This window comes from Nematostella vectensis, chromosome 8, assembly GCF_932526225.1.
Source record: "Nematostella vectensis chromosome 8, jaNemVect1.1, whole genome shotgun sequence".
Lineage (NCBI taxonomy): Eukaryota > Metazoa > Cnidaria > Anthozoa > Actiniaria > Edwardsiidae > Nematostella > Nematostella vectensis.
In genome coordinates, this window is record NC_064041.1 from 1,228,731 (window position 1) to 1,240,074 (window position 11,344).

Here is an 11,344-nt window from a genome sequence, read left to right on the forward strand (position 1 = left end):
TTGACTGACTGCAAATAATCATAAACACAAACGAAAGCGTTATTTCTTCAATGTCAGAAACATTGAGTGTAATCCGCGTCCCCCCAAAAATGACACAGATGGGGATGGGAAACATTTGTTGTTGTTTTTACTTGGGTATGCTAGTGGAGTATCTGTTAATTATTTGAGACTAGAACACTTTAAAAAAGGACAGTAATTATACACAGCTGCTATGATTGCGATTGTCGGTTGTACTGTGACAGAAATGGATAATATTTTAATTGTTCTTTTTCCGGGGGCTTTTGGATATTTATTTTTTAAATGTTCTTGGGATCCAGACACAAAGAATTTTGAAAAATATAAAGAGTGTAAACATTGCTTTTATTATTATCTCCTTATTTTTTCTATACTTCATGTATGAGATTTAAAGCTTTGAGGTTAAAACACTGCATTTGTCTAATAAATGTCATCTTTATTTTAAAATTGCTCAAGTACAAAACTCAGCGTTTAATGATTTAATACATTTTCTACATGCATGTTTGGATACAAAATGCGCATGAAGTTCATTTTTGAGTAGATTAATTATCATTGTGGTCAAGTGATTCATACTTCAGTAAATATAAGTTAAATAAAAAAAAGATGGAAAAGTCTCTGCAATTAATCGAAAATTAAAAGGGCATAGACAGAGACTTGAGGCCTTGTCTATGGACAAGGAACAGTAAATTCAAGGCTTTTCATAATAATTACTCTGAAATTAAATGGGCAGAAAAGCATTGAATTTACTGCTCCTTGTTTATTTTTTCTATTAGGGACATCAAGAGCTTTGTTTGTGCAATTTGCATTTGCTGCTGTAACTGCATCTCTTGCTGTCGCTGCTCCAGCTGGGATTGCTGTAGCTGTTGCTGCCACTGCCGTTGTTGCTGTTGCCATTGCTGCAGCTCAAACTGTTGGCGGCTTTGTTGCTGAAGGTGCTCTAGCATTCCTTCCTGCTGTTGCAGCTCAAACTGTTGGCGGCTTTGTTGCTGAAGGTGCTGTAGCATTCCTTCCTGCTGTTTAAGGCTGCAGCTGCCTCTTGCTTTCTTAGTTCAAGCTCTTCTTTTTTTTAACTCAAACTGTTCCTACGCCTGATAGTAAAACATATTTTACCATAATAGGGAGTGATCTAAAACTACATTTAACTTTAAACACAATTCCACAATCACAAATTTTATTCCTTATTATGAAAATCTTCCATCACACACAAAATCTTTGCTTCAGCAAAGCGCTCCACCAGCTCCTCTGACAAACGCTCGCAGTTTGTTAGCTCCGACGTATCAATCCCACTTGCCTTCATCTCTTCTGCCATCTTTTTTTTTGTATTTTTTTTTTTCAAGAAGACTGTACCGCTCTCGGACAGAACGCCCCTTCAGTTTGCAGCCATTCGATGAGAATTGTGGGATGACATTAAGTGCCTCTGCCACACCCTCCCACACCTTCCCCCGCTCTGTTGATCCAAATTTACGAACCCATGGTTCATGGACCATAAATTCCATGAGCATCAATTCGTCGTGTATCGCATTCCACTTCATTGCCATCTGTAAATAGAAGAAAAGTTTGTCATTTGTCGTCCTAAATGTGTTAAAAAACTTAGACAAGAGTTTATAATGCTATCGCTGAACTGATGAAATTATCAAAAAAATCCATGTTTGCATTTGTTTGTGTGCTACTTCCTTAAAGAAAAAAACCTTAAATATATTCCTAGGAACAAATGCAGAAAGAGATATCGCCTTAAAACTACATTGGAGGCGTTCAAACATATTTCTCTGCAATGATTTACTTGGCTATGTTTTGACAAGTTGACAACAAAAAATACGCTACGATAAAAGCAAATAATTTCGCAAAAATAAAAGGGAAGCAAGTCATTTCAACTACCCAATTCCATTCCCATATACTTTTTGCATAATTCAAAAGTTATCTGGCAGAAGAATAACCAATAGATAAAGTTAAAAGCAATAAAAAGTACTCAAGTTTTGGCTGATACGGCAAACCCCGGCGTTTCACGTACTCGACGACAACAAGACGGCAAAATAAACCGGAAGACGCGTCACTTTTGGTCTAAAAGATGACATCACCACGTCACACAACGTCGTTTGCCGTCGCCGTTTTGAGTTGCGTAAGGTCTCTAGTATTACGTGACGCCAGGTCACCAAGAACGATGGAAGAGTTATCACGTGACATATTGCTTCTCTCTGCAGATGTGTCACGTGACGCCAGGTCACCAAGAACGATGACGGGATTATCACGTGACATATTGCCTCTCTCTGCAGATGGATCACGTGACCTGTCATGTTGATGAGGTCTGATCCGTCTACACAATGTACAGAGTGCACACTGCCTGGCGAGGTTACCCAGCTCCTTTCTGAACTCTGGCATACGGATGGAATACACCAGAACATTCCAGAAGGAGTTGCTCAAAAGCAACATTTTGAAAACATAAATAATGAGGGGGGCGTGCCCACGAAGATATTCCGCCTACGTCCATTGCCAAAGATATTACATAAGGAAGACAATAAACGAGTGTTGTTAAGGTGACAATGCTCAGAGTCTTGGCGAGCTCGGCGTTGTTCCAAGAGGCTTGCTCGTTATCAAAGGTTTTTTCGAATCTCATCTTGATCCAAATAGAGACGTAACAAATAATTATGACGGCTGAACATACGGTGATTTAAGGTATTTTTTGTAAAAATTAAATGATTTGAATCCACGAAGAATCAGCAGAGGTAATGACCATGTCCACAAAAAGACGATCCAAATGATGTAGGTGCTGGTTCGAGATGCTTGACGATGCTTGAACGGAAAGAACACCGCGTATGCCCTCTCTACTGCAACGGCAGTAAACGAGAGAAAAGACGCTGATACAGCAAAAACAAGCCAGTAACTGTTAACAATGTCTAAGTAACACAAAATTTCTGCAATGCCGACCTGCAAGTCAGCCACTGTCATACTCAGTACGAAGAAGGTTGACTTCTTGGTCCGGAAAGTCTTGCAAAGTAGTACAACAATCGCGATGGCGTTGGCTACAGTTACTACACATCCCTTATTAATATAAATCGCTTGAAAAAAAATCAAATAGAAACCATCCCAGACCAAATGTAGTGTTACTCATTGTTGCAGCTTATCAAGAAAACGGAAACTCTTAACTTCACGACTTCTGAGCTTGTGAGTTCCTTTTTAAGCCAAAATCTGGTGTGGGATTATTTATGCATTGTTGATGTATTGAAAGTTGAATGTTGAAATACGTGAATAGACCAGTAGCATATTTGTAGGCTCGTCTTTGTCTTGTGTTGAGATGTGCTGGACTTCAAAAGGGTGTCTGGATTCTCCCTGATTCTCGCAGCTCTCAGTGAAAAGAATCTTGAAGTGACATGAAATCACCAACTTGAAACTCAACTTACCTTTGCCGTTCCCCAATATATTGTTAGAGTTTTTTTAAGAAATTTCCTCGAAACGTTCTGCACGGTGCTTATTACAAAAGACTGTGTCCTCTTATTGGTCAAACAAAGGTCATGTGGTGAAGCACAAATAAAATAAACTACTTTCATTTGAATTACAAGAAGATTGGGCACATGTAGATTGACTAAATATTTACAAATATTTCGATATTTGGCGCTAAAGTGAAAATGCCAGATGGAGCGAAACTTCTGTCTCATCGTCAGTGAAAAAAAAAAAACCCGAGTTTGATCTTTTACATCTTCTGGCTCATTCAAAGAAATGAGATGGTTTTAGTCTCTGTAGTATTTACCAATTCCTTGTGTCAAGAATGTCTTTCGTTTTCAAACTTGATCGAGATCCGATATCATAGGCTCTCAGGCCAAAAAAGTACCAGCACTTGGGCAACACCGATGTCTTCGAACCTTTTCCTAGATCTTACCATATTCGACAGGAGCAAAACATCTGAATCGACCCCCGCTTGGTGATTATTATTCATGTTAAAAATTTTCAGATTATCATCAGGAGGAGCCACAAGGACCCGGGTTCCGCTGGGCCTCGGACTTTGTGTCATACAGTGCGGAACATTAACATTACTCGGACTTTGTGTCATACAGTGCGGAACATTAACATTACTCGGACTTTGTGTCATATGGGACATGGAAACATGCGTTCTAAGTTTCTACATTTCTGTTAGAGATGAAAAATGCCCAAAGCAAAATCGTGTCTTTTATAGATAGAAATAGAGAAAAAGCAAGAGAAAAAAATAATTTCCCTTTTCTTTTGCAAAATTATTATAAGCTACATTTTAAAGGAAAAGGTATGACATTATTAACTCTAGACAAGGTTCGATTTAATGTATTTTCAAGATCGAAAGGACATATATATTTTTTTTATTTCAGTTACCTTATTCGCCTGAAAAGTGAAAAGTAGAATTGCCTAAACTGGTCACGGATTCCCTTTATCAAGCTACCTCCCAATAAACAAAAACGTAGGAAGAAACCACCGGACAGCCTCTATCTGCTTGTGTGCGTCGGACCTTGTGGTTTGCGTCGACAGTTGATTAATTAATAAAACCTTTAAAAGAAAAAGTCGACAACAACGCAGATTTATGTTTTTTAGAACGATATTTCGGCAGGCCAATACCTGCCTTCTTCAGGTTATAAATGAGTTACAATGGCATGTTATAGCTAGTATATGTACAAAGTTCATTGATGATTAACTAACAAAAGGTAAAAATAGTAATTGAGTGACAAAGTACAAAGTTCATTGATGATTAACTAACAAAAGGTAAAAATAGTAATTGAGTGACTTATGGAAGATGGTAAATAGGGTGGTGTGGATTACTAAGTAGCTAAACGGTTTCTTCACGCCGGTTGAGGCCACCGGGTTCAAGAGTGCCAGCGCGAGCTATCAGTGTGGCTTCTCTTGCTTTGCGGATGGAGTCGCGGTTATTTCTTATTTTTTCAATAGGTATGAGCTCTATGTCAGAAGCGGAGTGGTTAGGTTTGAGGAAGTGTTCAGCGGCGTGGGTTGGTATGGATCGAGATTGGGAGTCTACAGTTCTGCGGTGGTCATTAAAGCGTTCTTTTAATTTGCGTTAGTTTCCCCAATATATTGAAGGTTACAGCGGTTACATTGAATCATATAAATCACGTTTTTAGTATTGCAGGTTATGTGGGAGGTTATAGGTCGTGTTTCACCTGTTGAGAAAAATGTGTAGCTTGTAGATAGATAGATAATGTGTTTATTAACCCTATTGCAGCAAAAGCTGAATTACAGGGCAGCCAGTATATATATAATACATCCTTACATTTACATAACTTGTTGATAACGATAAGTACAGAAATTGTTGAGCCTATTCGTACGGCCGCAGATGGGGACAACAGACGCCGTACCGGACCGTAAACCATACCCATGGTGCGTTGCTACAGGAATAGGAATTAAGCGTTTAAGGGGGCCTCCGCGTTTGGCCTTTGCCACGAGAGCGATGCATGCCGTTTCTCTACGCTGGCATAGTGTTTCCAATTTAGCGTGTGATAATGCCTCATGGTAAGAGAGGTTTGGAAACACTATGCGCAGCACTTTTTTTTGGACCGATTCCACTAACTCTACCAAGTACTCTGGCAATGCCGACCAGACAGGCGAGGCATATTCAAGCACAGGTCTCATTGTGCTACAGTATACTTGAATAAGGTCGTTTGATGATAGACCGCTTTTCTTGAGCGCACGGATTGCATACAAACGCTTGGTGGCCTTCTTCACGATAGCATCACAGTGAGTATTCCACGAGAAGTCACTGGTGATGTGGACACCAAGCAACTTATAGCAATCCACGCGCTCAATAACACAACCATTTATGAGCATAGGAGCAAGCTCAGTAGAATTATAAGTAAGGAAGCACATGGCCATTTCTTTGCATTTCTTGGCATTAAGGCGCATATTGCGTGCAAGGGCATAGCTATTTATGTCATTCGCAACAAACGGAAGGTAGCTAGGAGAATTTCTTGGAACAATTTCAAAAACTGTAGCGTCATCTACATACTTGATGCGATACTGCCAGTCGCGCGCTAACCTATTCACCAATATTGCAAATAGTAACGGAGCTAGCCTGGTGCCCTGTGGGATTCCTCCCTTAGGTGATATTACATGGGAGCGTGAATCCCTTATCTTAACATACTGACTCCTGTTGGATACAAATGACGACACCCATCGAATGATACATTCATGGACACCTAGGTGACTCATTTCTGCTATTAGAACGTTATGGTCCACTAAATCAAAGCCTTTACTGAAGTCAGAAAAAAACAGTCTGACCCAGCAGTCCCCTTTGTCGAGGGCCTCGAAAATTATGTGCATCACATAGACCAGCGCTTCAGTAGTAGACTTCCCAGCGACTGCAAACTGTAACCAGTCCAGTTGATGTAGCACTTGATGGAATAGTGGCTGAAGCGTAAACCCTTCCAGTACTTTGGCGAGTTGTGATGTCAAGGCGATCGGCCGTAGGTCATCTTCGACTACTTTAGGGCGGGGGCACTTGGGGATGGGCGAGATCTCAGACTGCTTTAGAGGAGCAGGGACGTATCCTTGAATGAGCGACGCATTGTATAGATCGCAAACCACAGGAGCGAGTTCGATTGCAAAGGTGTTCCAGATCCTAGCTGGAATTGGATCAGGACCAGATGACTTGTTGGTTTTCACCTGGCGGAGGGCCTGGTACGCATGCCTATTATCGATCAACAGATCATCAGGGACCTGGTAAAATGACCCAGGTGCTTGAGGCGGGAGTGGTTCAAAGTGCGCAGTTAAACTACCGAGAAAATTGTTAAATCTAGTAGCTAGGTCAGAGGTTGTTGGAATGTCGTCACACAACATCTGTTGAGACCAGTCACGTGAAGACCCGCTGTCCCCAGATAGACCCTTGACTTCTTTCCACCACCTTTTCACATTGGTATTCTTGAGTTTGGCGACTTTGGTCTTATAGTAAGAGGCTTTGCTTTTTTTGCACTCTTCCTGAACAGAGTTTCTGTACATTTTGAATTGCGGGGAGTCATTTCCAAATTGATGTAATGCCTTTTGGCGTTTGGAAACAAGGTACTTGAGCTTATTGGATACCCACGGTTTATCACTACTGCAGATCGATATCTTCCTGAGAGGGAGATACTTATCGACAGCCATATACAAAACATCCGAAAATGCCTGGAATTTTTCAGAGACCAGCTGTTTGTCAAATACTTCGGTCCAGCGCTGCTGCGTTATCCAACAGCCAAAGTCCCGGATCTTACTGGGCCGGAGGTCACGTTTCCAAATAGTTGTCTTAGCCCTAGGTTTGAGAGACCTCAGAATAGGCGCTATAAGCAACGTGTAGTGGTCGGATCTTCCAATCTTTGGCAGCTGGCACACAGGAGCGAAGGAGTTGGGCATGTTGGTAAGGCACCAGTCGAGGATGCCGGTATCACGGGTCAGTACTTTGACGATCTGAGAGAGACCCGTAGCACGCTTTGTAGCGACTACACTGAACCGAGTACTTGTGGGATTGAAATCACCGCAGATAAGAACAAGTCCCTCTGGATGATTACGTAGGAAGCTCTCAGTATTAGACTGCAGATGTTCTAGGAGCCTACAGTTCTCAACCTCGTCACAACTAGTGGAGTGGTATACAGATCCAAGTAATATCCTGGAGATTTTGCGAGGGAGCCTGCGTGGTCTAGCATCAATCCATATCGATTCGATGTCCTGTGATTCGTAGTCAGACAGTCTTGTGCACGAGATGTTAGAGTCGACGTAAACGCATACACCACCACCAGACGTGTGTGTTCTATCGCGCCTGAAGCACGAAAACCCGGGGAGGTTAACTGCAGCATCCGGAATGTCAGGGTGCAGCCAAGACTCAGTGATGCAGACGATTTGGGGTCTATTGAGATTAACAACAGTTTGAAGCTCATCGATCTTGTGTTGAATTGATCTGATATTACTGTAAACCAAACTAGGAATTGAAGCTTTAAGAGTTCCAGCAGCGACATCATCGACTGATGGGGTACCTGTGGTCTCAGGCACAGGGAGACCATCCGAACGGTTGACTCGGGACTTACGAGAGGATCTAAAAGGTTTTCTAATGCCTAGATCCTTCAAACGAAGCCACAGTTCTTTATCAATACGTTGCTTGGGTTGTGTTTTCCTAATTGACTTCAGCGTAGCGCTGTCATAAACCCTTCTCGAGCTCAGAGAACGTATCGGATTTCCAAGATGGCGGACATGAGCACTCGGATTCGGGAACCCATGATCTTGACTGAAACAAGGCCAGATGATGATAAAACAGGGCCACCAACACACCAGGAATAAGGACTGCCATTTAGCTGATGTAGTAGGCCACATGCCGGCCGCAAGATAGACTTGAAATTGAACGTTGGACAAAAACAGACAGACAAATTCTAACGTGGGGCAACCCGTGGAGGTGCCGCTGACCGCAGTAAGGCCGTCGGTTCTAATATAGGGGCAGGTTAGGCAGTTTTTTCCGCAACGGAAAGCACCAGGAGGTTGGTTGGTGGGAGAGCGGTCGGAAGGTAGCTTGGCTTTAACGAGGATGTCGCGGAGGTTAGGTGAGCGGCGAAAGGCGACAAGAGGGGGCTCAGTGAAAACCTTATGGCATCGCTTAGACGAGAGTAGAAGGTTGTAGTTTCTACGGATTATGTTGTTGATGTTAGGTAGTGTAGGGTTATAGGTAGTGACAAAGGGGATGCGACGGGAGTTTTTGTGGTTGTTATTATTAGGGCGTAGGGCGTCAATGCGGGAAATGTTAGCAACGCGTAGGATTTGTCTCTTGAGAAAAGCGGGTTTATAGCCACGCTTGAGGAGGTAGTTGGTGAGTTCATTGCAGCGGTTATTAAAGCTTTCTTCTGAAGAACAAATGCGGCGAATACGGAGGGCGAGGCTATAGGGGATGGCCTTTTTGGTGTGATGAGGATGGCAAGATGAAAAAAGAAGGTGTTGGTGTTTGTCAGTAGGTTTGGAGTAGATGTCAGTTTCGATTTTACCATTAACAAGGGAGACATTAACGTCAAAAAAAGGTACATTGTTATAGGAGTGGGAGCTTGTAAATTTAATGGTGGGATGTAGATTGTTAAGATAATCTACAAAAGCGTTCAATTTGTCTAGACCCTCAGTCCATACAACAAAAATATCGTCGATGTATCTTAACCACGTATGGGGTTTGTAAGGGGCGTCACGCAAGGCGTTGGTTTCAAATAGACCACTCAATTACTATTTTTACCTTTTGTTAGTTAATCATCAATAAACTTTGTACTTTGTCACTCAATTACTATTTTACCTTTTGTTAGTTAATCATCAATGAACTTTGTACATATACTAGCTATAACATGCCATTGTAACTCATTTATAACCTGAAGAAGGCAGGTATTGGCCTGCCGAAATATCGTTCTAAAAAACATAAATCTGCGTTGTTGTCGACTTTTTCTTTTAAAGGTTTTATTTCCAAATAAACAGCCATCCAATTTCCCGCCGACCTAAATACAAGAAAGAGAGAGGGCCCTGGGAACAACGTTGGACAGCTACCATCACTTTCCAAAGTTTCAGCAAAGCGCCACGTGAGCGGAGCCCCATACCTAAGAAAAAGTGGTATATAAGTAAAATATGGTAACAAATATTGGTAACCCATCGACGTGACCTCCAAACCAAAAAGTTAGTCCGTCCGTTTCCCCACCCCAACCCCTTACAAGGGGTGCAACAGGATACCTACGCAAAAACAAATAAAAATAAATAATGTGATGGTGACCCCACTTGGCAAACACTTGTGACTCTATCGAAGATGTTATCAAAAACAAAAATATCTAAATTTTGGTAATATCAGAATCGTAAGACAACTCGTATTCGGAGATGTCATTTGAGTGGACAGGTTACAGACTAGCCACGTGGTTAGTGATGTAATCGATGACGATAAAGATTTCATTATCTCCTGGAAGAAACAAGTACTTACCACTATTGTACATGCAGCGTCCTTTCTACCGTAACGCTTTTTGAAATTATTGAACGAAAGTAATCCGTTTGGTTTGTAACTTCGCTTTTAGGCAGTGTCAAAGACATCTTTCACAGCTTCTTATGTGATCTTCTAAAAAACTGTGCTGATGATTGCAAGTGAGCAGCTTTGGAAACTAAACAGCGCATGCATATCATGCACTTGATTACATCAACGTTTTATGTATAAAAAGCTAATAAAACTGTCGATATCTAGACATACGGGTGAGTGTGGCAAGTGAATATGCACAAGATTTGATGAAGTTAAAACAAAGCTGTACAAACCAACAGAATAAATCACTTTTCTGCCACAATATTTGAAATTGAACACACCCACGGTGTAGACCTTTTGAGAATGATTTAGGCTCTCAAAAGGTCTACAACGATATCGCATGCGCTGCAAGCTAGACTAAAGAAATGATCACTAATAAACAAAATCTTGTTCCTAGAAAGATATACGAAACCCAAGGACTTCCGATCCTGAACATGAGAACTTAAGTTGAAGTTCCGCTGAGCATTCGGATGGCGAACTGAACACTGCTCAACCAAGAAGAACAGACTCATTGTCAATAGGCAAATCTCAGTGGTTTACCAACACAAGTACAATCACACACAGACACTTGCTCGCCAGTCTGAACATTAGGCCGATCACGTAATCCCTGGTCGCAAGTAGCAGCGTGTTCCATTGCTGTTTAGAAAAAAAAGAGGTTGTTGAATTATACAGTTGTCTATCTTTTACGGCGAATAAATATGTAATAAAACTGTTCGTTTTATTTGTTTCACATCACATTTATTATAACTATGGCCTGTACCTTTATGCTCATTTCCAAGATAAGCGATACTTTGTCTTCACCTGAAAGTGACAGTCACCGATTGGTTATTAGAACTAAAATATTCGTGTCACTAGGAGACTTACACTAAGAGATCACGTGACGTCTGGGTGATAAACTCTCGTGCTCCGGCTTTTGGCGGCAAAATAACAACTAAAAAGCAACTTATTCAGCACTTACGAATCAGATTGAAAGTTGCTTTGTCAAAAAGTCCCTGCCGTGACGTTACTGCAGCAATAACTGTGTTTATTTAGGCTTGAATTTACAACTCTAAATCATGTGATTTCGCCTATCTAATAATGTTAACAGACTCTAAGTTCCTACTCTCGTTCTCCTGCCCTCTTAACCCTCCCTCCCCATTCCCAAAACCTCCCTCCCTCCCTCCCTCCCTCCCTCCCTCCCTCCCTCCCTCACGCAAGCCCTACCTCCCTCCCTGACTCCACTAATCACCCATCCATCATCTGCGTACGTGAAACGCCTACGCTATCTTTGTGTACTCACCGTAATAAAATTCACATCTGATTCCAGAGCCAAATTTA

The 11,344-nt window shown here is 41.6% G+C and overlaps 1 protein-coding gene and 1 long non-coding RNA gene across 2 annotated transcripts; both read right to left on the minus strand.

The window, feature by feature from the left end:
* Positions 1-5,259: 5,259 nt before the first annotated feature.
* On the minus strand, positions 5,260-8,319 carry LOC116618187. Its single transcript, XM_032381647.2, has one exon. The coding sequence runs from the start codon at positions 8,317-8,319 to the stop codon at positions 5,260-5,262; it is 3,060 nt and encodes a 1,019-aa protein (XP_032237538.2).
* A 1,932-nt stretch (positions 8,320-10,251) lies between these two features.
* On the minus strand, positions 10,252-10,831 carry LOC116615514. Its single transcript, XR_004294974.2, has 2 exons — positions 10,788-10,831; positions 10,252-10,663 (listed from the first exon to the last, which is right to left on the minus strand). It is a non-coding gene; the product is annotated as an uncharacterized LOC116615514 (long non-coding RNA).
* Between the last annotated feature and the right edge of the window lie 513 nt (positions 10,832-11,344).